Source organism: Pleuronectes platessa, chromosome 10 (genome assembly GCF_947347685.1).
Source record: "Pleuronectes platessa chromosome 10, fPlePla1.1, whole genome shotgun sequence".
Classification (NCBI taxonomy): domain Eukaryota; kingdom Metazoa; phylum Chordata; class Actinopteri; order Pleuronectiformes; family Pleuronectidae; genus Pleuronectes; species Pleuronectes platessa.
In genome coordinates, this window is record NC_070635.1 from 13532333 (window position 1) to 13558709 (window position 26377).

Here is a 26377-nt window from a genome sequence, read left to right on the forward strand (position 1 = left end):
TCTTCTTCTTCTTCTTCTTCTTCTTCTTCTTCTTCTTCTTCTTCTTCTTCTTCTTCTTCTTCTTCTTCTTTTTCTTCTTCTTCTTCTTCTTCTTCTTCTTCTTCTTGGGCATGAGGCCGCCTCTCTGCGCACACCATATCAAGCCAAGATCAGTAGTCTTGCAGTAATAATAATTTTGCACTTTCCACCTCTTGTGGAATTAACTATTTGACTACATAGCCTCCATATACACATACTTCAGTACTCGCGAAATATAGATCTATCTTAATATCTATCTGTCTGTCTGTCTCTCTGTCTCTCTGTCTGCCGGTCTGTCTGTCTGTCTGTCTGTATTTCTGTCTGTCTGTTTGTCTGTCTGTCTATACATTTCTCTATACATCTCTATATATCTATATCTATTACTATCTCTCTCACACCTGGTAGGTCACATCATTTGGACTCTCTCTGCCTCCTGTTGATGTGATAACACATGTTTATACTTGTACATATGTCTCTGTTGTAAATATAAATGATGATATTCCGTGTTATGTCGGGTGTCCTCTGTATGTGATGTTTACACTGGTTATTTTTCCAGGCTATAGCCCAGAACTCTGAGCTGAGAGAGCGCCTGAGCAAGATTCATGCCGAGTCCCACATCGTAGAACCCACACTAATAAATCTCACTGCCCCTGTGCAGGTGGGTGCAGGAATGCAGTGACTCCTCCCCCCCTCTCCCCTTCATCACCACCTTCACAATGATTATTATTATATCCATCTTTTTTTTTTCATCCTACACTGTCTCGAGTTTGCCACGGAATGAATGAGCTGTCCTTCCCCTCTCTTCGAGATTCAACGAACGTTTGCGCTCCTCCCGCCCCCTCACTGCACTCACTTTGTCTTGTGATGACAACGGAAAAAAAAGACACGACACACCAGGAAACACTGACTCCTGGAGAAAAGAGACCTGTTGTGTTTCTGTTTCTTTTTAACGAGAAGGTGCTTCCTCTCAGTCTAGTGGTTCGGAGGAAGACCTCTAACTACCTGACACCTTATCGTCTCTTGAGGGAAGCTCTTTGCTCTCCTAATCAGATTTGCTGACCTGAGAACGAGCTGATCCGCTTAATTGTGTCCCTGGAAATTTGTAGATCACACATTGACAAAACTAATACGCCGTCTCTGAGATTATCCCCCTGGCTAATTAATCCGCTTCAGCATTAACTAATGAGAGTCGGAGGCACATTCTGTGTAAAATACATCATCTTTTTTTTTATGTTTGCATGTTTTCAATTGTTGCAAGAGGAATTACGTGAATGGCTAATTCTAAGTGTGCATCCTTTTGTTTGTGATATAAGAGCTGGTTTGCAGTGTAAGGGCCACGTCACACACACGCAAATGCGAAGTGAAAATCGCAGGTTCAACGCTGATACATTTGCGTTTGTGTGACAACAGCTTAAGAGTGGCTTTTCAAATTTGTTGTAAAGTTGCACGATTGACATGTGATACATTGTGATACTGTGTCTAGAACTACTCTAATATGTTATACAGGTTTGCGAAACAGGTATTTTTATCGTAGCTGTAGCTGAATTCTTCCTTTACACAAATGTAAAGTCTGTCGTATTCAGATTTTTAGAAGTGGATCATGTGGTCAGTTCAAATGACGTCACACATGAACGTCATGAATTAAAACAAAAAGACTGTAATCTCCGAAATATATTTTTTCCATAACATACTGTGAGTGTATTATCGTCCTTTCCATACGTAGCTCTCTCGATCTCCACATTGTAATCATAACGACCCTGTGATTGCCACGCTCCCTCGCTACAATGAGGTCATTCCCTACCTGCTCTTAATTATAGCTGTGCACACTGTGTCTCCTAGAAACAAGACTCCGCTGATGCGTCCCCTCCCCTCGTGCACCAAGTGTCCAATGAGAGCCGAGCTTCCGTCGCAGAGTCTTTGTCCGAGTTCTTCGATGCACAGGAAGTCCTGCTGTCCGCCAGCTCCTCTGAAAATGAGGTAAGTGTGAGTGTTAAAGCTTTTACCCTCCACACTGATTATTTTCCTACTGAGAATCAAGTAGAATAGTCTACTGATTCTGAATACTGATGTCTGGGGCTGAGATTAATTATTCTGCAATGATGGCTTGATACATTATTGCTGCATCAGCTGCATCTTACAACCCAGTGGTAGAGTGGCAAACAAAGAGTGGCACTCAGTAGAGCACGTACCTCCACCAGGGCCCTGCAGTACCCTTATGAAACCGCATTTAAATTCACTAGATCCAGATTTTTATTTGGATCTGCAAACAATTGCACACACTCTCTCATATCAGTCCTTCAAATATGCCAGATGGTTTTCTTCAAGATTCATGTGTCCATTATTTTCTGCGATATTGGTGAAATGTAAAAAGAAAAAACAAAGGGGCCTCTGTCCAGATCGAATTTGTTCTATCTTGCACCATGGTTCCATCCTTCCACGAAGTTTTGTGGAAATCCATCATGTACTTTTTGCGTATTCCTACTGAGTATGTACAGACCAAATGGAATGGCACTCAGTCAAGCACATACCTCCAGCACAGCAGTCCCCTTAAACTCAATCAAGCTGCACTAAATTGCCCACATGGATCAGTCCCTGAAATATGCCCTGATTTATTTCATCAGGATCCATGAATTGTTCCTTGGGAAATCTGTGAAATGTCTTATCTCACAATGTTAAAGACAGTGATAAAAATCCTGGATGCACCCCCGATCTCCATCTGCAGCAAAATGAAATGTGTTCTTTCTTGGCCCATGTCCCATCCTTCAAACCAAGTTTTGTGGAAATATGTCTTGTAGTTATTACATAGTCCTGCTGACAGTCAAAGCAGCCAGAGGACAGAGGCGAGAACATAATTCATTAATTTATTAAAAAGAATCCAGACAATTGAGTTTAAAATTAAATTACCATCTGAGGTTTGAACACATCCGACTCAGTTCCGTCTGTATCTGTTCAACCTGCTCTCACAGTTCATTTCGATCGCTGAGAGAGCAGCTTGCCTTTTATCAACATTATGTCTGTAGGCCTCTTTAATTATTAAAGCTGAGTTTTTATGTTGTCTGCCCTCCGCTTCTTCTTTCTCCTCTTTCAAATGTTCGTTCGTGAACGTCTGATCAGTTCACCGCCGGAGCAGAAACAACGTGACAATGGAAGTTAATTACTTAAATCTAAAAATACAGCCCGCAAGGTGCAGATTTGTCCCCAAGTCCTCAGGGACCATTCATCTCCAGATCTGCTGCTGACGTGACAGGATGCTGAAGGAGGCCTGCACAGTCCCCTGCTGCCGCTTTTATTAAAAATGTATCTTTTATCTTTCAACTTAAGTTTGGATCGTTTTTTTTGTAGGCGTCGGAGGATGACTCATACAACAGTGATGTCAGTGACAACATTTCCATGGACTTCAGCAACGGGACAGAAATCGAGAGACCGAACTCAGGTTAACAAAGAGCTTCTCGCTCTGGTCCCATTTCAAGGGGCTCAATGACAAAATGCTGTTTGTTGTTTGAACCACACAAAGAACCGTGTCCTGACCTCATTCACCATCTGCTCCCAGGGTCTGCAGGAGAAAGCGCTGCCCTCTGTCAGCGTAGATCCTGCCTGCCCGCTCCCAGTCCCAACAACAGCACCGTCAGCCTGTGGAACATCCTCAGGAACAACATCGGCAAAGACCTGTCCAAGGTGGCGATGCCTGTGCAGCTCAATGAGCCGCTCAACACCCTGCAGAGACTGTGTGAGGAGCTGGAGTACAGCGAGCTGCTGGACAGAGCCGCCAACACACAGGACCCGTTTGAACGGATGGTGAGAGGGCACTTTCACTTTCGTTGTTTTGGAGTGAGTCGGCAGGCTCATGGTTTTAATGCTCAGATCACAGTTTCACTTCCAGTACTCAGTGGATTTTTCTGACTCTGTCCAAAATTTGCAAAACTTTTACCAACACTTGTAAAACTCACTGGTTGATATGTTAAATAGTTAAATCCCCACGTTAAAACAGGGTAAACCTCTGGATAGAGTCGGACTCATTGTTTGGTGTTTGTTGAATGCCTTCTAATCTTAGATCCCATCGGCTATAGCAGATGCATTTGGGACAATGTGATCCACTTCTCTTGCTCTCCACACAAACTGTTAATCCAGAGATAACCAAAGCTTGCTCCAACGTGATTAGTCAAACTGATTCTGCATATTCATATGTAAAATCTGTTAAAATACAATACCTGCTAACTGACTACTATACTCCACACACAGAGACCCCGACCGAACCAGGATTCGAACCAATAACGTTCTTGCTTTGCCGACCTCTATCAGTACAAAAAATGTATTGAGGCAGATTGTGTGTAAAAGCCCCGAATGGCCCATTAGTGGTTCCTGGCTTTTGTTTCTCTTGACCAGACTAGAAGAAATATTGTCCAGTGCTGGAGCTCTTACCACCCCTGCTTATCGTATTATATTCATGTGAGAGCCCATTTTCTGCTTGAGGACTCACACTTGTACTGTCTGACTTTGGAGCGATTCAGTTTAAGGTTCCTGATTGTTTTTGTGTGAGTGTGTGGGAGGTGCAGAGATGCAGCCTGCGGACTGGCTTTGTCTTAAAGGACAAAAGTGCAATACACACAGTGTATGAATGTAATATGGAAAGCAGTGGAAGTCGTCTGCAGTGTGCGGCCTCCCATTATGATAGGAAATTAATTCAGCTCCTGGCTCACAACCATGTGAGGAGCATTCAGACAGATGCCCTGTTCTTTACAGTAAAGTGGGGAGGGAATAAGAAGTGCTGAGAATTAAAATGGGAGGCTTATCGTAAAAAATGTGTGCTATAGTTCATTGTTTTAGCTCTCTAGGATTTTTTAATCCTTAAAGTTTTCCCAATTACGCAATTTTATGTCTCTTTTTGCTCGACCTCAGTTTCTGCAATTTACGCAAATTGTGAATAAAGTGACTAACTGTATGCTCTTGTGTTTATGCAGGTATACATAGCTACATTTGTTGTGTCAGGCTATGCATCCAGCTACTACAGAACTGGTGGAAAGCCTTTCAACCCCCTCCTGGGAGAGACGTACGAATCTGACCGGCCAGATAAAGGCTTTCGATTTGTTGCTGAGCAGGTATGCACGTTTTTTTCTTAAATTTCGGTTGAACAATCATAGCAATCTAATAATAACTCACTGAATCGATGTTCTAACGCCCGCTCTTTGTTTCCCTTTTTTCATGGTCAGGTCAGCCATCACCCACCGATCTCAGCCTGTCACGCAGAGTCTAAAAACTTCATGTTCTGGCAAGGTAGAGGAATATGTAAATGAGCTGGATCTGTTATTGGTTTTTGTTCACGTTACGGAGCAACAGGTTGTTCTGGATGAATGTTGATGTGCTTCTCTCCCGCTGGCTCTGTAGATGTGAGGTGTAAGAACAAGTTCTGGGGGAAGTCGATGGAGATTGTTCCTGTGGGCACAACTCATGTGACTCTGCCGGAGTGAGTCTCTCCTGCCTTGTTTCCTCCAGCACAGGACGCACAATTACACAGATACACACACACAGACACACACACACACACACACACACACACATATACCACACACATAACGTCTGTCTCTTTAACTTCATAGGACATAACATTGATTTCCTAGAGGGTTACTCTAAGCCTAACCACAGTTACTTCTTGCCCAACCATAACCTAACCTCAACCTAAACCTAAATTTAGCCTAACCTTAAAACTTGTCTTCTTCTAAAAAATTATGATTTACATCATGGAGATTTTTGTTCCCATAATGTTACCAGTGAAAACAGACCCAGGTCCCTACAACATGAGTATTACCTGGACAACACACACACACACTGACAAATGTGAGGGAGCAGGTTAAATCAATAGTTTTAAATTCTCTTGTTTCTTAGATTTGGAGACCACTATGAGTGGAACAAGGTCACGTCCTGCATCCACAACATCCTCAGTGGACAGCGCTGGATCGAGCACTACGGGGAGATCTCCATCCGAAACACCAGCAATGACATTTGCCAATGCAAGATCACGTTTGTTAAGGTGAGGTCAATCTCGGGGCCCATCGTATGACAGCAGATATTCCGGCCAAGACTCCATGTTCTGTTTACATTGTTTACAGCCTGACTAGTGTCTTTTATCACAAGTTAAATGTTTCTCCACAACAGTGATACTTTTTGAATGTGTTGTGTCCAGACGACATTTTGGCTAATCTGCATTAACACCTTTCTGCATATGAAGGCAGATATTTCAAAAAGCTGATTACAGATGCCTCAGTGTTTCCTGTTTTGCCGCTGACCTGCAGGCAAACAAAGCCTGCTCAAACACGATTGGTCAAACTAAGCCACGAAAGCCCTTTCTTCGAGTTTCTTCATATTGTTTATAGAGATTAAGGTGAGATTAACACGGAATCATTTAGAGTTTTATTTAGTATCAGTATTCAGTGCTGCACCCAGAGAGCCTGGCCACCTCTAACATCTCCTTTCAATAGGGGTTTATTAACAGAGGCGTTATTGTTCTCGACATGTGTTATCAATTCTGCCTGAAGTGTCTTGTGTTCATTTTGATCCCAGACTAATTATGATTACATTCACTTTGGGCTCGAGAGCAACGGTCAAAGGAGGAGAGAGAGGCTTTGCTCTTTAAATAACTTCACTGAATCAAATAGTTAGAATTAAGCAAGTGATCTGGAGAGAATCAATTAAATATTTTCCATGTTTACTTCACTGCCAACAACTGCTCTGGCTCTGTGGACGTGGCAGCCGGAGTCGACCAATAACATTTACACCTCGGTAGAAGTGCTAGACTGTGAAACCCTCTGCACAGCTACAAATCTGCTGGGTGGAGATACCAGTACACACCAGTATGAGGCCTTAAGGAGCTTTGTTACACCTTTACGACATGAGTATATCCAATACTCGTCAAAACAACTTCAAATGAAAATGCATTTTTCAGTGATTTGTAGTGACGACACTATGACAATCAACAGTCATAGTAAAGTCCGCACTTCCTTTCAAAGTCTATAAACTCTCTACACAGTCAGCAAAGATCCTCTTGATGTTGTCGGTGTCAGGTGCATGGAGGGCTTTACCGAGAGGAGAAGGTTAATTGCTTTAGCTTGTGTCCCATTTGAGAGACCTGAAGCTGCGCGGCATGGCAAGCCAAAACATGTCAGCACTCATTATGCATCCTCATTTCTAATTAAGCACAGCAGCCCCGCAACACACTCTGGTGCTCAGGGTGGTTTACGCAACAGCAACATCTGCTGACTGCGACTGGACTCCGTCACGATCACTTGCACCGTCCGTTCCCTCTCAGCTACAGGGACACACGACGAGGAGATTAACCTGTTCTGTCAACTTGGTTTCACAGGCCAAATACTGGAATTCCAGTGTGAACGAGGTGGAGGGAACCGTCACGGATCAGAAAGGGAAGGTGGTCCACAGACTCTTTGGAAAGTGGCATGAGGCGGTTTTCTGCGGAGACCCTCCGTCAGCCACGTGCATCTGGAGAGCAAGTATGGCAGGTTTCTCTAGCATCTGTGCACCTGTATAACATATGTCTCCCTGATATGATATCTGAACGCCATGGTTCTTTGTTTGCGACGCAGATGCAATGCCAGTGGACCACGAGCAGTACTATGGTTTTACAAAGTTTGCTGTTGAACTGAATGAGTTGGACCCATCTCTGAAACTGCTGCTACCATCCACAGACACCAGACTACGAGTTGACCAAAGGTTAGAGCAACAGATGGGGAAATAAAAGCATATTCTCATGCATGCAAGCTTGGACTTTCTGCAATATCCGGAAAGATAAGACTGAAAGAAACACTAGATTTCTGCCGCGGTATTGTGATATGATGATATAAAAAAAATAGCACATTGCCAGTGAATATCTGAGCAACACATCTTTTTTTATCTCACATCACGAATTTCAGTCGAACGCTTGAGAGCCGTCTTGAAAAGTGCACACACCCTACGCTATGATAAAAATAGCACAAAAACAGACACATCAATGCTCATGTTAAAAATAGGAAGTGACCTCAAAAACTCTCAGATCCATCAACATTATTTGACATGACATTTGCACGGTTTAAAAGTCTATTAAGTAAAGGCTGCTGCCACAAGGCGCCACTGAATTAAGAAGCATTTGGCAGCAAAGTTATTTCGATATCCTGATTTATCTGTTCTCCTATTGGTCCATAATTGAGTTATAATGACGCACACACAAGTGGAGAATAAATTTGAATATTTGAAGATGTTTTATAATGTTTGTATAATGGATGTGTCGGGCTGGCAGATTGCTGGAGGAGGGGAAGTTGGAGGCGGCAGAGGAGCAGAAGCAGAGGATCGAACAGCTGCAGAGAGAAAGACGGAGAGTCCTGGAGGAGAGCAGTGCCACGCATCTGCCTCATTTCTTCAGGTAGCCCAGACTTCCCCTCTAAAGAAAGTCATGTGTAGAGAAGAGAGAATTTCTCAGCTTAGAAATACATAATGCAACAACTACACCGATAATTCATCACGATTATTCATTGCTTTGTAACACAAATAAAACTTTAATACATTCCTTCATCATAGATTGAGAGACCCTTACACTTATGAACACATGTTTATTTTTCTCTCAGATATAATTTACCTTATTATCATTATTACGCTTTCCCTTTTCCTTCTATGCATTACTATATATAGATTTATATATATATATGTATTTGTGTACACTTACTATGCTGTACATGTGCTGTCAACATTATACCTGATTTCTCTGTAGAAATGTTTTTTTTTCTCAAAACATTTTTTGATTGTAAAACCCTAGTGGCCAAAAATAGATAGTGTATGTTTAACAACGTCACATGCAGCTTGTCATGGCAACACAATCATTTCATCATTACAATCTGGAATCTCTGTTTTCCCCTCAGGAGGTCAAAGGACGATACGTGGGTGAGCAACAACACGTACTGGGAGTTGAGGAAGGACCTCGGCTTCGCCCACATAGATTTCCCGGTGCTGTGGTGACCCCTGAAATGTGCCCAAACATTTTCCACCTGCGCATCCTCTACTGTGACCCAGGCTGGTACTGGTGACGTCTATATCCCAGTCTTGCCGTCCACATCCAATCCTGTCCTCGTTTTTGCAGTTCATCAAAGTTGTTGCCTTAATAGCAAGTGCTTATCTAAGTTGTGTAAACATGTTTATGCAATTAAACTATGAAAAATTTGATCGATGTAGACAGATTTTTGCCCACATGCCCACCTCTAATGTTAAAGAGACAGGAGCTGCACACCAAGTGTTTCAGACAGAGGCTGAAAAGAGGAGCTGCAGCAACAGGCAGAATGAGGAAGTGTTGTTTTTTTTTAACATTAGAGCTTCTAAACCTTTTTATGAAATAATATAAAGGAAAATTATGAAGCTCCGAACACAAGCATAATAGGTCTCCATTAATTATTGCTCTACACTAGCTTAACATGGACCGGACAACTGGTCACTTTAGCTGCCGTCTCATCATGGACATTCTCTACCTCTGAGATAAAACTAGCCTTGATATGCCCGTCATGAAGTAAACACATGTAATATTTATTCTGCACCTGCCTGATGCCTTACTGCTTGTACTCACATTGTTTAATTTAATTTTGTTGCATCTGTTAAGTGTTTTTTTAAATGAATGTTTTGTAAGGAACTCTTAAGAACACATGATCTGTAATCCTTACTGACCTTTTCTTTCTCTAGTCATCACAGTAATTACAGCGTTTTGCTATGACTGCGTCAATGATTGTGAACCAATGAGCTGCTGTAGCAAACATCAAATCCAGCTATTTTTCACGTCATCCATTTGCACCGTCGTCTCTGTGGACTCGGGGAGGACTTGTGACCAAAAGTGTCGGAAGCTATGCTCCATGAGCTCAAATAAAATCTGTGATGCTTTCTTTCTGTTGAGTAATTTCTTCTTTTGGGCTGTTTGTGCAAATCACTGAAAGCAACTTGACTATAACCATAATTTCCACTTACCATCCTGCATTCCACAGTGTCCTTGGGAAAGATACTGAGCCCTAAATGCCCCTGATGGCTGTGTATGAGTGACAGTGTTGAACATAGATGTACTGTATGAATGTATGTGTGAAAGGGTTAGTGGCAAAACTGTACTGTAAAGAGCCTTGAGACTTAGAAAACTCTTTTTTATACACATTTATTATCTAACGACAAGTCTCTAAAGAAAGTTTTCATATTACTCTAGCTCTATGGGTGTCAGTCAGGTGAGCCACCAGGGCCATGTCATCTGATTACTTAAAATGTCTGGTTACTGGTGGTTTAATATTGTTAGATTGTCTCAATAAATCTCAAATAGAAATTGGTTTCATGTGATCCTGGTCTGTAGATGGGACATGAAGCTGTGGCCATGTGCCCTGCCTCCTCCAGACTGTGGTCAGAGTGACATTAGAGAAAAAACAGAGAAGTTTCAATAGTGTTAAAAAGAACTTCCGAAAAAGCACTTCTGGTTGTCATCACAGACGATAATACACAACACAACAAGTCAAGTGAAGACAGTGAAGTCTGTGTGTAGTCACTAAGAACCGGCCTCTAGGTGTCAGCAAAGAGCCACATTGGTACTCATACGGTAAAAGAGACATCAGTGAACTTTGCAGTGTTGTTGTTAAGTTTCCAACCTGAAGCTTTGACAAAGAAAAATTCATTCAATGTGGCCTAAATAACTTCAGTGGCTTTATTAATTTATATTTATCTATGTCATTTATTATATTCCTGAAATTATGTTGCAGGCTGATGGGAAATTACTATTGTTATTATTATTATTATTATTAAAATTAGTAGTGGTAGTAGTATTTTAATTGTTATTTTTATTGTTATTGTTATAATTCTTACAAATCATAATTGTTATTTTTTATTATTTGTATTATAACATAGGTCTGGTGTGTTGACAGTGATCAGTGACACGCCCACAGTTTCCTTTGCACGGGGCGGAGCGTCTTTTGTGAACAACAGACACAGCCTGATCGCAGACTGACGTGAAGAAGAACTGTCTGTTCCCAAAGTCTGAGCTCAGAGAAAACTTTTGACCTGCTTCCTCAGAACACAAATCCCACGGGGACACGGTAACAGTTGTTTTCTGTTTTATTCACGATGCTAGTTTTGTTTCTCAAGCAGCAGAAGTCTCGATCCTGAGAAAAGCAGCTGAGGCTGATGTGCTTGTTGACGCTATTAGCATGTTAGCTTCAGGCAGATACATGCATTCAGTGTATTGGTGTTATTATGGGGACTTTTTTAAAGAAAGACAGGAAATGAAGGGACAGTGGAAGGATTGTTGACCGTCAGTTGAGCCCGTTGAGTTGAGTCGGTCTTTGTCTTCATCCCTCCAGGTGGGAGATGTTTGCCACAGCCACCAGGAACTTCGTGGAGGAGGTGGATAACGGGGGTTTACTGATCCCTGTGTCCAGCCTCAATGACACCATTGAGCTGCTCACTGTGGTGGTGAAGCGTAAACGGTTCTGGTTCTGGCAGAAGCCCAAGTATCTCCCCACTGACTTTAACCTGAATGACATCCTGGCAGGAGACGTCCTCCTGCAGCCAGGTAAACACCAAACCCTCTGTATAAGTGCATGCCTTTGCTGTCATGTTAGTTGTTGAATATCTGCAGCATTTAATCCCAGAGAACCCTGCTCATGCACTGCACCCTATTTCCTCCTGTTTCCACAGTGACCATAGAGATAGACTTCATCAAGTTCAACGGGACGTACGGGGACAACAAACAGGGAGCTGTGGACGCCAACTTCAGCCACTCCGGCGTGAGCCTGCACGCCAAAGACTCGTCCAAACTGCAGTCATCCTTCGACAGTTTGAAAAAAGATGAAGTGAATGTGCAGGAGCTGCTGCAGGGATCCAAAAGCAGGTCTGTTCCCCGACCTGTCTCCAGCGTCCTGACAGCAAAACACCTGATCTCACTCTGTTACAGATATTCACACAGCAGCACTGATCTTTGTCCACTCATAAAGCTGCACACGAAACACACAGCCAGTTGAATATTAACACTCACGAGAGAAAATGCTTCTATTTGAAGAGGGTTTTTTTTCTCCCGTGAAAAATATATAACACTGGTGCTGCTGTGCATGCATTGTCTCAGGGTCCTGGACATGTCCCACTGTCTGATCCTGCAGACCAAGGAGAAGCACAGGCGGGTGCTGGGGATCGTGAAGGAGCGCATTGTGACCACGAAGCCCTGTTCGGTCATAGAGGAGGTGCAGCAGGGCGGAGAGTGTGGAGGGAGCCTCACCTCCTGTGGGCCCAAGTGCTCCAAGGTAGAGAAGTAAAACTGAAACAATCTCATGATGTCTCCTGTTATAAATCCATTATCTCTGTACTGCTTGTAAAAGGTCTATTTTTTCCCTGAAGGAGTTTCAGCTCTGCGTTTATCTTATCTTTGCTTTTTAAGTTGTACAAGTGGAAGTTAACTTTGTGCCACTTAATGCTGAAAAGTGTTTAAATTCAATTTCAGCCACATGTACATTTTTGTACTGACTCCCACATGTTTTGCATAATAAGAGACACATTCATAGGGGAAGGAGCTTCAGCAGCAGCTGTTACTTTTCAGCAGTATTTGTTGTTTTAGAGTCTGTAGTCAAACGTCTGCTGTATCATTGTCTCTGCAGGTTTCACTGAAAGAGAACGGGAAGCTGAGTAAAGACAGTAATGTTACCATGGAGATTCCCACCCATACCACCATTGCCTATGCCCTCATAGAACTAGAGATCAAACAGGATGGATGCTATGGTGAGGAGTCATCAGCTACATCAACACATCGGCATATTTGACCAGAGCAACTGATCCTGAATCTATTAAACATGTGAAATGTGACATGCTGTGTTTTCCTCAGAGCTGTGTCTGATGTCAGACACCAAAGGAGGTTTTGAAGTAGACGGCCAGGCTCACACACGACTGTGTGGCGCCTCCGGAGCTGATCTGCACGCTTCTGAGAATAGCCGCCTTCAACAAGGTAAATTACTGTTTTTCTCTCTGCAGCTGTGGAGCATGTGACTGTAGATGATGACGTGTTCAGAAATATGTGCCGGCTCACAAACGACCTCTGAATCTTATCAGAACGGTTTGATAACCTCTTGTAAACATCTGCTTTGCCCTGAAGCTTTTATCTGAAGCTCGTACTTGGGAGTGGGCAGGTGACTTCAGCCTCAGGTTTTAGTACATAATTGGAACATTCTGTGTTTTGGAGTCAACTTGAATGGCTTTCTCTTTCTATGAACAGATCTGGAGAAGCTTCGTGATTACTTCCAGCTGCTGTCGACTCTCCCTGCCTCCAAGCGGTCCTCTCTGCTCCAGCAACTCACTCAAGTTATGCAGGACCAAGTAGCCGTCCGTGCACTTCAGGATGTGGTAGGTGGGACCAACAGGCCCTGACAGGGCAGAGGCACAATGATAACGTGGATTTGAGACCATAAACCTCTGTTAATACGTCTTGTTAAACATGGGTGTGTTCCTCTGGCTCAGCTGGACCAGATGTGCCCGGATAAGAGCTCTGTCCCGGGTGATGTTATGACGACAGAGAGCCAAACACAGAACGTCCAGGCAATTCTGGACCTCGTGGAGCAGTGTGGTGAAGCAGAGTCAGCTCAGACAGGCCAGGCCACATCACTCCTCACAGCACTCCACCTCATTAGCAGCGCCTTGGACGGTGGGTAAAATTAGTCTCTGTGCAGCCTTTATTACTTTACCCATTAGGTAAGTCGAATGTTGCTTGAAGTCCTGTGAAAAGAAGAGCCCGACCGATGGGGTTTTTTGGTGCAAATGCTGATATTTTCGTTGATATATAGTTGACAATGATTCTATAAGATGATGTTTTCAAACCCTAACGACAAAGATATGTAATTTCAACCATAAACTTGATTATAAATACAAATTAAACACAAATTTGACCAAATATATAGAACTTTATTTATGAAAATAAACATATTTTTATCACAAATTTACACATATATATATATAGAGAGAGATATTTTCAGCATTGTTTATTCAGTAAAATAAAATGTCTAGTTTTTAGAGGTTATCTGCAAACGATACAATTCAAATTCTTTATTTGTCCCCGTACAGAAATTGGTTTGCAGCAATAATTACAGGGTATTTTGACAGAGAGACATTTAGTCAAGATCAGCTAGTTCGAATAAAATTGACAGCTTGTGGAAAAAGACATTTAGAAAGCTGTTGTTTGTTAATCAAGGGGGGGGGGGGGGGGCAGTAACGTTATTCATCCCATGCCTGTGAAAGGCTCATTTTGTCTGATTCTTTTTGACCAGCTGATAAATCGATCAGTCTCTATTAGTCATCATTTCAATGTCATGAGGAGAAGCGTGTAGGATGTCCTGAAACCCTAATTTCCTGAAGTTCTGTTTTCATCCCTCATCTGTGTGTTCACCTTTCAGAGATGACCAATGAGTGTCGTGCCGTCTTGGGAATGTGCTGCAGCCACTCAGTGTTAAACACGTTGGAGCTGTTGGTGAGTGAAGGCGGTTTGTGCAAAATGAAAACCTCACATTACATGAGTGATGCATCATCGCTCCAGCTGCATGTTAAACTTTGTCTTCCCTTGTTCCAGGTGCAGTGTGCGTCAGGAAGTGGAGAGCTGTCGCTGAGCAGCACTCACCTGACTGCACTGACAGAGGACGTGTATGAAAAGACGGCACATCTGTTCGCCTCCTCCAACATGCGCCTGAAGAGAGACGGGGACACTGTGTGGACAGAAATAATCCAGGAGTCGGGGAACCTTCCTCTGGTCCTGTGCATCGCTGTCAGAGGTCTGACCTCATTAACCCTCGGAGTATGAATTGAAGATGCCTTCAAATCCACCAGAAACTATTACTAACCACACCTGCATGAGGGGCACGGGATCACAGACATTCACAGTGTTATTTATGAGTGTTTTATAAATTAAATCTGGTGCTGGAGAATGTAGTTTAAAACACTTTTGCATTTTACGGTGCGTTAATTACTGACATATACTCAAGAGACAGTCACTTTGTGCTTTAGTCTATGAAAAGACAATCACTGATCACTGACAAGTCTTCAACGGGTTTGACTAGAACATTTGTCACGTTTATGGACTTTAGATCAAACTGAAATGTAAAGACATCAACGTAGACTCTGATTTTATAGGAAAAAAAACATGATTTATAATCAATTTTTAAGTAATCAGCTGTGTGTTACCAAAGGTTGATCTAAACCTTCAAGTCAATCAAATCCAAGAATTCTCAATGGGCGTGGAACAAAGTAAAATAAACACTTATTTTACGTGGGTTCTAATGTGATGTCTCAGCGCTCAGGCTGTTGGGACATCCTGCACTTCAGATTGTTTATCTGCACTAATTTTTTTACTTTCGTATATTTGTGACACTTCCTCATGAAACCGTGTTATTGTTCTTCATTGAAATGCATCTTTGAAGCTGTTTTTCAATGTGCCAACCACAGACCTCATTCTCAACCACTTGAGCAAATTCTCTTTTTAATATTTTAACTTTTGATGCAGATTAAACGCACATTTCTTTTAGTTTTAAATTCAGGTTTGATATTTTGTACATTTTGCTCTATGGCGGAAAAATAAAATGTGACCATATCTTCTGTGGTTGTAACCGTTTCCTTCTCTATCACACTTTGAACACATTCAACACATTTGTCAAAGAATTTTGCCACAATAATCAAAAAGCAAATGCAAAGCACATCGTTATAAAACACATCATTTATTTCACATCTGAAAATACATATTTTCTGAAGTCTTGTAAAATATAACCTTTATAAGTAAATATGAACTTTTATTAAAACTGTTAAGTTTTTTAGTAATATCACATCAAAAGGGATGGTTCACTGAAAGGCAGTACCCTGCTCAAGAGTCCTGTGGAAAGTGTCTTTCTTCCAGACAAACACAGCACCGTATTCACTGGTCAAACGGTCACGCACATGATCCAGATGTATGACCGTCAACATTATCCACTTCTGTTGTGCTTGAGTGAAAGAGAGAAGTGAGTAAACACGGCAGTTAAACGTTTTCTTCCTGTACAATATCAAACAGTGATTGCCATGACATTTGCCATTAATGAGACACAGGAGAAGAAATGGAGCCTTCACAAGGAAACAGGTCTCAGAAACACACGACTCTATTCTACATGAAGGACGAACTGAGATGACGTACTGGAGGCATACACACTGTAAACTGTAACACTGAGGTATCATCCTTTTCAATGAGCAAACCCTCCTGATTTGAAAAATAAATACACTTCATCTATCTTACATACTGATGTAAATATGAATGAAAATAACAGGGTTTAGCAAACACTGCTTTTGTTATTATTTTAAAACACCCTGACACATTGGCCAGTAATTTCTTCCAATCCATTCGAAGAGAAGGATCCTTTAAAAAACATATTTTGCCAATAAGTACACTTCCTGTGTGTTGTCAGTTGCATAGTTTGCTATTAAGGAATCTTGCATTTCAGATCAGGTGACACTGATGCACCTTTGTGCAAGACCCAAATGAACACAGGACTGATGTCCAACACTTAGTCTGTGTGTGAGCAGAACAGGATTGTGTCCCTGTTTGTCCCAGGCCTAGCAGCTCCCACAGCCTTGTCCGTCCAGCAGGGGGGGTATTACATCAGTAGACCCAGCTGACTGGAACCCACTGAGGCTCTATGAATAATCGCTCTACAGCTTCCTGCAGCTTGTCAAAGGCCTTGTCCAGATTGTCATTAACAATAGTCAGGTCGAAGTAGTGACTATAGGCCCGGCGTATCCTGGCACTCTCATCCACAGTCTTCTTCAAATCGTTCTCCTGGTACAAAATGAGGCAACAACAATTAACCAAACCGTTATAACTATTTAGAGAAACTGAAATCCACTCAAAACTTACCGTGAGTAGTTTGGTAGTAAGTCCAGCATCTACCACAGCTGTGTGCATAGCTCTTAGTGTGTCCAGCTCAGGAGCAGCAATAAACACCACGAATGGCATAAACTCAGCAGTCTTTAACATTTTCAAGGCCTGAACAACAACAACAAAAAATACAACGTCTAAACCAAATCTTTAGATGACTATCTATAAATTGAGTGTGCGTGTTTGTGTGTTAAATTAACCTGAGGGTTGACGTCTAGGATGCAGGTACGGCCCATATCCACCACTTCGTGGATCGAGTCAATTTTGGTGCCATAAAGGTTGGCATCATACTCGCCGTGCTCCAGGTAGCGGCTTCCCTTGATGTCCTTCTCCATCTCTTCCCGTGTAACAAAGCAGTAGTTCTGATTGTCTTTCTCCTCTTCTCTGGCTCGTCGTGACGTGACTGGTGGTAAAAGGTGAGGAAAGGTGTAACATGTACCAAGACGGAAAACCTTCAAATATACAATGTTGCCGTAGCCATTTGTTTCACACACTCACATGGAACAGTGGTGCCGTATCTCAGAGGATTCACAGCAATGAGCCTGTTCTTCAGGCTCCGCCTACCAACTCCCTGAGCTCCTATCAGAATAAGTGTCTTTCTCTGGAACGGTGGCATCTTTGCGACCTCCTCATAGATCTGCAGCTCATAACGGTCAAACTCTGTTCAAGGTGATACACAGGCTGATTTAGCACTGTATTGTTATATATACACATTGTTATTGTCAAAATATCTTGCATGTAGACAAATGAGAACTAGTGGTGATACACACCAGCATTCTTAGAAGTCAGGTACATCATTTTTTTCTTCTTTTTCTTTGCAGTTCGAGTTCCACAGAGCATCCCTGAGTCACACAGAGAAAATGTTAGGTCACCACTGGTGGCGCTAAAACCAAGAGATCTTAAGACTGTCATGATAAATAGATGGTAACAGCTGGTATCATGATGAGAAGGAGAGAACATGACTTGTACTCACCAGAATCCGAAGTGTCCCAGTCTCGTCTAACAAAAGCTTTCCTCTTCTCCTCCAAGAACTGACTGGGGATGAGACCAGTGGCTTCACCAAACACTTTGCGTGCCTGTGTGGAAATCAGAGAGGTTCAGTAATCATTGGTTTCAATAAATCACATACAGAAATGAGGTATCAGTCACAAACACCTTCCTCCTCATCTTGATCTACCTCTTGCAATGTTAAGCAGGCAAATAGTTGGCCACACCCCTAATCAGCCCAGCAGCTGTAGTCAGTATCACGGTGGTTCACCATTACACAGCTTACTCACCTGCCACCAGTTGGGGTCCTCCTTGTTGACTACGTGAAGAATGTCTCCCTTGGAGAAGGCCAAACCCGCTTCTTTACAGGGGATCAAGTTGTCTGTGGTCGGGTTGTAGTTGAAATGCGGCTTTAGATAAACCTACGACAAGATATGAGACATTTCAATAAAAAGCAGTACATTACCGTAACTGTATCATATTTACTTGATAATATAAATCACTTGTATCATCAGTGACGTGACTTCAATCAAGCGGCACCAAATTTCACAAACTCATAGATAGTAGTTCCATGAATGGGCCTGATTTGTTTTTCATCAAGATTCATGAATAACTATCATGAGCGCATGTCGACTTCCTTCCTGATGAAGCAGCTAAAAGAAGGTTGCTTGTGTTCTCTTCCTTTCCACTCATTTTACTGTCTGTTCTGCATCGGTGCTGTTCAGTTCTTTGAGTCTAAACAGGACTCTAAGGACAGTAGGTGGAACGAGGTGGATGAGCGTGGACAAGATGAAACTTTGACAGATTCACACATGCGATCAGTGACAGGAAAATCCAGTATGTTCAAAATTGTGTTTTATGAAAGATAAATCAGGAAGATACTGTGCTGGCCTCATTCAGAAGTTAAAACTCAAACCACGACTATAAACCAACAAATACACAAGCACACAGGAGAATGAGATAATGTGATCCTCCCCAGCACAAAGGTCAGTGTCTGACATAACCCTACATACTGCTCCTCGGTGTCAGCTGCTGTGTGTGCCTGTTACAGTAAGGGGGGGGGGGTGCTCCACTGCTGAGCGTGGTGTATACCACACAGATAGTGTGTGGGGTGTTATGAATAGATCCCACGAGGGCTCAATTTTCAGGAGCATGGTATTCTGGGATCAGCCAGGTCAGGAAGCTCTCACCCAATCACTGACAGGTACTGTACAACTACAACAGAGCCTCAACACACCAACACGAGCACTGATTTCAAGAAAGATTAGAGGAGCACAAATAGAGGTAATGAGAACGAAACCGACTTATTATCCTGTAATAAAGGATCACTGGGTTCCCACAGGGGAATATCAACAGGAGACATCCCTCTTCCTTACCTGCGGGGGTGCCGGTGTGTCTCTGTAGCTGGGCAGGACCTTGAGCGTGATGCTCCCGCTGCAGTCCTTCAGCAGCTCCTGGAGTTCATGGGGTTTGCTGCCGACCTCACGACCATTCACCTCGCGGATAATGTCCCCAGTGTGCAGCATGCCCTGCCTGTCAATCGAGCTGCCGTGCAGGATCCGTGCGATCACCATCTCTCCCCGCTCCACACGGAACGTCACCCCCTGAAAGAGAGCAGCAGCCATTCAGTATCGTACGTCTGCACTTCATAAATCTAAGGCAAGGCTTATTTCTTAGGGAGGCTTCACTGCGTGGGTGCTCTAGATAAAAATTCACTTATGTTGAGGTACCAAGAAAAACTGAGTCACTCTGTTTTAACAAGTGGTCGATAAAAGAGGACATCATGATGGGTAAAAAATGTACTCACTAACAGGAGCACGACATGTCCCCTCTGCAGAGCTGTGGTTGATTTAAGTGCCCGGTCAACTTACCAGTGGTTCCCCAGCTTTCTTCTGGATGCCAATCATCCTGACAGCATCCGCTGGCATGAGGGAACTGGTCATCGAGACATGGCTGTTCACCGCAGCGTGAGGCATTTCATAGGACTTTGCAGCCACTTTATCATGAGCCTCGATCAACGACTGAAGCAGAAAGATTGGAGGAGAGAGGGAAATTCAGACTGACTCACAATCTCTGTATTTTAAGACATTAAGAGTAGATTTCCTGAAGCTTTTTCTAATTAAGAAAAACAACAATAACTGCTACCACAAGGTTAATATACAAATATACTAAAATATAACAGTGACCAACACATCTGACACATTACCATGAGCGTTAAGACATAAATCATTGATCTACACATTCCTTCAGAAAATATGTTTTGCACTGACAGATCGATTGGTAAGTAGAGAAGATAAACCAGGCGTGTTCTTACCCTAGCAGTCACAAGACACAGTTAGCATTGGTCAGACACTACAAACTGCATTAGCAAATGGGAAGATTTAGTGAAACAGTAGGTGACACGGTCTTCTCCCCCTCACTTTACCCACATAACTCAGCCTGCTATTGGCCCGAGGAAATACACCCCCACCCTCCCATGCTGCAGCTTGTGGTGGGGAATATAAAGGCTGACAAAGAAGCAGGGCTGCCTTACAGGCACTTCAGGGGAAATTTGGCAATAGCTGGAGTAAAAAGCTCTGACATCCATTCCTACACAAGCAGAACAAAATTCATTCCACAAAGCTCTGATCTATTCGAGCCCTTTGAAACACACTAACATTGTGTACCAGGGGAATGAGGCCAAACTGTACCTGAAAGTGAGGCTCCTGCAAGATATTGACGAGCTCTGTAGCAGCAGGATCTTTTTCTGGCAGTTCGTGGAGGGAATCCAGGATCTCTGTGACCAGCTGAACGTTATCGTCCCGCACGGCTTGTAATTCAACTTCTTCAAGACGCTCATGGGCCTACACGCAATTTGTCAAATTAGGGATGAAGAAAATTTAAGTAACACATCAAAACCTGATCATTTACAGTTATCAATGTTACTAATGTTCTAAATCACTGCAAATACATGCAAAACTGACAAATGAAAAAGATTAACAGCACACAAAGAAAACATTTTTTAATGACGACTGATTGCAAAAATAACTGATTGGGGTTGATTCCGTGAGGCAGACGGATGAAACAGCAGCAGAAAGACAGTGGGGTGCACAAAGAGAAACTGCTGTGCTTTGTTAGCACTACTGGATGAGCATTACAGCCTGGTGTAGGCTTAGGGAAATTAGATCATCACCATATTGTTACAAATCAACTGATACAGCACCCTGACACTCCCTGACACTCTTGTTCCCACACATTGTATATCAAATTATAGTAGGCCCCATCAAAATGTCATATTATTTCTCAAACTGTTATAGTGATAGACAACAGACACAGAAATTGATAACTGTAGAAATATTGATGCTTTCAATTGGCACTATTTCAAATGACATTAAACTACTCGTTGGCCCATCTACCAGGAATGGATCTAACACTTTAAGACAGCAGAGCTCCGTTTGTAGGAAATGAGGACAAGAACGTCCCTCGGTGACAGGTTTTATATAGAAATCATTCTATTTATACACATAGTAGTTGAACCTGATCACCTCAATCTGCATTGGAGCTTTTTCTCTGTTATGCAAGACATTTGTTCACCACACTGTCAGCAAATACTGAAAATTGGATTGTTTATTTTAAGACAGACATGAATTGTACTGTCACCCTAGCCTGGATGCCAGACGAACTTAGCCCCGCCCACAACATTTTTGGTCGGGCAGTTCGGTCTGGAGTCGCTCCGTTCGGAAAAAATTATGCCCGACCGGGCCAATCAGATTGTCAGGGCGGGCTTTATACGATGATTGACAGATGATCAACGGTAACGTAATCAACCACGTCATCAAAGTGCCCTTGGGTTGAATTCGTTTTCAACAAACATGCCTGCCGCTGGCGAGCTGCGATGTGTAGATGCTGCCATTGAGTCTGTTTTAGAAGACATCGACAGCGCATTCAGTTTGAAAGAGGAACACAGAACGTGGAGGCGACGCCAAAGCACCGCGCTAATCCCTATCGCCCCGGCGCTTGGCTGTTCACAACGGACACTGAAGCGACGCTGAACCGCCGGGCAGCGCTAATAATATCATCTGTTGATCCAGTAGATCGCTGCACGGCTTTGTACCGGTCACACCGGAGGCTGAAGCACCGCGCTGCGCCAAGGCTGCCTCGCGGTGCTTCAGCCTCTGGTGTGACCGGCACAAAGTTTTAACATGGGAGTGGATGGGAGCCAGCTGTTATTTAAGGCTTGGCGCTGCGCTGAAGCGTCCGGTGTGAACCCGGGTTAGTAAATAACTCACAATGCGTTGCTTAGCATACGTCACATACTACGTTGCTCTGATTGGTTGTAGGTCTATCCAATTGAGCGAAGAAGAATTTTACTTCCTGGTCAGTTGAAACACGCCCCATAATCACAGCCCAATGGAGCGGTCTCAGACTCACATTCTGACTAGAATTGTGAGTCTGACAACGTCAGGCTACTGTCACCCTGCACACAGTGGGCAGGGTTAGACTTTACTTTGGCAATTGGCAAGTAGATATTTCCTGCAAGTAAATTAAACCTTGACACAACAACAATTGGCACACAGCATGATTATTAACATCAAGGTCGTAGCATATTACAAGATGCAGTTTGTTGCAGTTCTCTCCATTTCCCACCCCACTCCACACATGAATACACATTAGCTGCCTGGTTGAACTAGGTTGATGAGCCCATTGTCAGGAAGAGAAAAACATCATCTCGAAAATGTGGTGACGTGACGACTCATAAACTTTCTTTTCTTCAGGCTCATAGTAACATTTGCTACTCCTCTTATCTTCAGCTAGAGCTTGATGACAAGATTATGAGACTAGGAATCTGTGTGTGTGTGTGTGTGTGTGTGTGTGTGTGTGTGTGTGTGTGTGTGTGTGAGTATCTGTTTGTGTGTGTGTGTTACCTTAGCAAGGGAACGGACGATGGGGCTCTCCATGATGCCTCTGAGGAAGATGAGATCAATATCTTTGGCTCCTGTGCCTGTTGGGAGGTCTTTCAGGTTGTCCAGCACCTGCTGCATTGCTGGGTTCAGAATATGTACTTTGAGTTTAGGAATTACGGCTTTATAAATGCAGGCAGAAATGTTAGTGATAAACGAAGCTTACTGCCAGTAATAATGCAAATAATTTAAATTCTAAGCCAATGAAAAAAAAAAATAGACACTGTGAGTATAATAAGAGCTAACAAGAGAGGAACAATAAGTGGACACTCAATCAATGGGCCAATTCACAGAGAGCATCCCTGATTTCCATTGCAGCAGCAACAAGCACGCAGAGACACAAAGGAATTGTTCTACTAACAGGACTGCCTTGTGGCTGCTGAGCTCCCAGCAAGAAACTGAGGCCAAAATATCTGGGTTTTGCATAAAGAGCACAACATAAACTGCAAGTATTTACCAGTCAATATAACACAGTAAAATAAATAAAATTGAATTTTGTAACTCTTTCCCTAAAAATAGGATTTGTAATTTTGTTTTTTTAAAGGAATAGGTTGGCCATTATCTTCAGGCTAGATACACTAAGAAATATTTTTTCTTAGTGCCATTTTTTCTTTTTTTCTGCCATGTGTGGCTATTGTATGTCACAGTGGGACAAATGTGAATGATCACACACACAGCTATCTCTGTTCAAATGTCCAAATTTTGCACACAACATTGCAACAGTTCCTGTGCAACAGTCTATTTAGGACTTTGCCTGTGGTGACTTACCTGAGCCAGACTTCTCATTGGCCACAGTCATGTTTATTATTCCCCAGCTCAGGGCGGATAAACTCAGGAGGTTTGCAGAAGATAGGAAACCTGCCCAAAGTGGGTTCACCAAGATTACCACACAAGCCAAGTCAAAAAAAGAGAGGCATTCTATGACATTTGATAAAGTGTATTACTGCAGGACTCATGGATATATGAAGACATGGAGACACAAAATAGCACTGAGGACTTTTTTCTTGGGCTTAATGCACATGGTAGCCCAGCAAGCACTGGGGAACTAATGGAGCCACAAAGAAAGCTATTAAAAGACAAAGGATGGGTCTCCCGTCCTTCTAGTTGTGCCAGCCACACACTGAGTCGTCCCTGGGAACTCTCTACTCAAACATGCTGTCCCACAGATTGGGGCAATTACAAAAACCAGTAAGGACTTTCTGATCATAGACCATGTTTTTTAACTGTAAAACATCAAAAATAAAACAGGGTAGTCCATCAAAACAATGTCAACAAAGGCACAAAAGTCCTCATAATAATACAGAGCCAAGAAAAAAAGGCACTCACCTACAAACTGTGCTCAAATCATCGGTGCAGCACTCCAACACGGAGCCCCACGTTTTCTACTAAACACTCATCTGGTACCTTTGGGCTACAGAGAGAATGGAGTTAAAAAAATAAATAATCACATTATTCTTATTATTAGATTAAGTTGGCACAGGCAGCCTAAAAGCCCTCCTGGATATTGCTAAACCGGCACATGCTGGTAAGTAACCTCCTCTCTATCTCAAGGGCATCTTCATGTTCGAGCAATGCCATAGTAATGTTAAGCAGCCATTCTTATTGTCCAACTCAGGCAGATAACAAGGGTCTGTTAAAAAGACTCATTGGGACCACCAAGTCAGATCGAGCCCAGAGGAGTGGGACAGTGGATTAGCAATTTGTGTTCTGTGGATTTAGCTGCAAGATGAATTCATTTGTATGGGAAATGCTTTATGGCATATTCCAGTGTTGACCTGCAACTGCAGAGACTAGATAATAAATAAACTATATTCCATGTGCAGAACTAGGCTTGATATTCAGCAATTCATGTTCTCAATATATTAAATAACAAAGTACACAAAAAACTAAATCAGATTCATTACTCACACGTTTCCTTATAACCTTAAGCATATGGCTGATATAAATAAAAGGAGATATGCTGGGGAAATGTATTTTCTAAAAAAAACTATTTTTATTATAGATATTTATAAATGTTAAATAAATGTTGTCCATGACATGGCTGATGATGTTAAATGTGGGTTTATCACTTGATGATAGAAAAATCATAAAATATATTGCATTTACTTTAAAAATAAATAATAATTTTGATATTAAATAAATCATTTCTGCCATTTTATAATGGAAAATTGTGATAATGGCCACTATTCTCTACTTCCAGCTTCTACAGAATTTCTGTTATTTGATATAAACTAAATATGTATTACTCATTTGTTATGTCAAACAAAAACAAGATACATATTGATGCATTACATTACTTCTTGATGCATTACTGAATTGATTAATCAGGAATTAAGCTGCAGATTTATAGGCGTTGACGATTATAATCATGATTGTAATGTCATGATGAAGTTATGTGTGTCGAGACTTCAACGATTGAAGATAGGAGAGTTTGAGGATTTGTGAGTTCAGATTCTCATGTTAACGTCGCTCTCTTCAGAAACTAGCAGCCGCTCTGAATGAATGGACCTGAGGGGAGCGGCGCCCGGGGCTGGCCGAGGTTCACACGGGGCTCGGCGCCGCTCGGTCCGGTGTGAAACGCACGAGGAGCGGCCTGACAGGAGGTGAGCGCTCGGTGCTGGAGGTGGAAGCCGGTTGAGGTGAAGGTAAACACGGTCACAAGCTGTCAACCCCTCGAGAGCCTCACGTTTTCTGTCATGCTACACACGCACCGGGCACGTGCAGTCAACTCCAACACGATAACTAGCCATGAGTAAATATAAGCAGCTGTAAATGCTAACTGCAATGTTAGCACACAACTATCGGATGTTAATTCAAATGATTTAGAATGAGGCTAAGTGCTGTCAGAGTTTTTATTACCGTTAAATCAACCCGGTGACTGCCCCGTATCGAGTTAGAGCTAGCCGCGTCTGTAGCTCTTAAGAGGGACGTTAGCATTGCTAATGGCCAGTAGCAAACACTAGCTTGTCTTTTCACGTGTAAGACAGCTTTCAGAGTGACGGGTAATACAGTTACCTCCACGTAATAAGACACGTCGGTGGATTCAACCCTGCTACATTAGCGTGTTCGTGTTATACAGCAACGTGTGAGTAGCAAGGTTCAGGTTTAGCCAGAACACCAGTCATTAGCCTGTTAGCCGCTAACAGTGAATGCGGCTAATGCTAGCTGGCTAGCTGCTGTTAGCCGTGTGTTACAGTGCCAGCAGAGGAACTAGAGGGTCTCCTCCTGTCTTCTGGGCTGCGCGGAGAAATTAATAAATGATCCTTTACCTGATTTGATTCAGTCTCATCCAGTCACACTTTCACGCTTCGCTCCATCTCAAAAGTTCCCCCACAAAACTTGCGCAACAGTAACTTGTTAAGTGTATTTCGAGGGAGCGTGTCTGCGCCCCCTCCCTCAGATCCCCGCGCACAAACACACGTACACACACACACACACACACACACTGTGCTAATGACATCCAGTGCTGCTCACTTAGAATTGAATAGAAAAATGGTGGAGTGGAGGTAAAGTGCAT

General features: G+C 42.7%; 3 protein-coding genes across 10 annotated transcripts in view; 2 read left to right on the forward strand and 1 right to left on the reverse strand.

Annotated features, from left to right (window-relative positions):
* osbpl3b (oxysterol binding protein-like 3b) overlaps window positions 1–9920 on the forward strand; it is a 31413-nt gene extending 21493 nt beyond the window's left edge. For 2 of the 7 annotated variants that reach the window (XM_053433257.1, XM_053433262.1), the window contains exons 12-23: window positions 575–676; window positions 1858–2001; window positions 3361–3451; window positions 3569–3813; window positions 4977–5114; window positions 5226–5289; window positions 5401–5479; window positions 5899–6043; window positions 7373–7517; window positions 7611–7737; window positions 8300–8422; window positions 8916–9920. In XM_053433257.1, coding sequence (XP_053289232.1) covers window positions 575–676; window positions 1858–2001; window positions 3361–3451; window positions 3569–3813; window positions 4977–5114; window positions 5226–5289; window positions 5401–5479; window positions 5899–6043; window positions 7373–7517; window positions 7611–7737; window positions 8300–8422; window positions 8916–9012 — 1500 coding nt within the window. In that variant the 3' untranslated portion in view covers window positions 9013–9920. The remainder of the gene's footprint in view (window positions 1–574; window positions 677–1857; window positions 2002–3360; window positions 3452–3568; window positions 3814–4976; window positions 5115–5225; window positions 5290–5400; window positions 5480–5898; window positions 6044–7372; window positions 7518–7610; window positions 7738–8299; window positions 8423–8915) is intronic. The other 5 variants (XM_053433258.1, XM_053433263.1, XM_053433261.1 and 2 more) reach the window with 3 other exon arrangements.
* A 1046-nt stretch (window positions 9921–10966) lies between these two features.
* gsdmeb (gasdermin Eb) lies at window positions 10967–15627 on the forward strand. The gene is made up of 10 exons (XM_053432682.1): window positions 10967–11102; window positions 11367–11578; window positions 11704–11896; window positions 12128–12302; window positions 12654–12774; window positions 12878–12997; window positions 13265–13392; window positions 13507–13690; window positions 14436–14509; window positions 14609–15627. Exons 2-10 carry the CDS (start codon window positions 11374–11376, stop codon window positions 14834–14836), a joined length of 1428 nt encoding a protein of 475 aa, XP_053288657.1. The 5' UTR covers window positions 10967–11102; window positions 11367–11373; the 3' UTR covers window positions 14837–15627.
* A 100-nt stretch (window positions 15628–15727) lies between these two features.
* Window positions 15728–26297, reverse strand: pals2a (protein associated with LIN7 2, MAGUK p55 family member a). 2 transcript variants are annotated; one of them, XM_053432680.1, is made up of 14 exons: window positions 26130–26297; window positions 24187–24271; window positions 23629–23718; window positions 22825–22943; window positions 20611–20763; window positions 19792–19941; window positions 19297–19524; window positions 18211–18342; window positions 17907–18009; window positions 17704–17775; window positions 17432–17593; window positions 17134–17336; window positions 16913–17041; window positions 15728–16834 (listed from the first exon to the last, which is right to left on the reverse strand). In XM_053432680.1, exons 3-14 carry the CDS (start codon window positions 23657–23659, stop codon window positions 16658–16660), a joined length of 1659 nt encoding a protein of 552 aa, XP_053288655.1. In that variant the 5' UTR covers window positions 23660–23718; window positions 24187–24271; window positions 26130–26297; the 3' UTR covers window positions 15728–16657. The 2 variants fall into 2 exon arrangements, with proteins under 2 accessions (XP_053288655.1, XP_053288656.1); XM_053432681.1 differs by lacking the exons at window positions 20611–20763; window positions 22825–22943; window positions 23629–23718; window positions 24187–24271; window positions 26130–26297 and adding an exon at window positions 20235–20594.
* Between the last annotated feature and the right edge of the window lie 80 nt (window positions 26298–26377).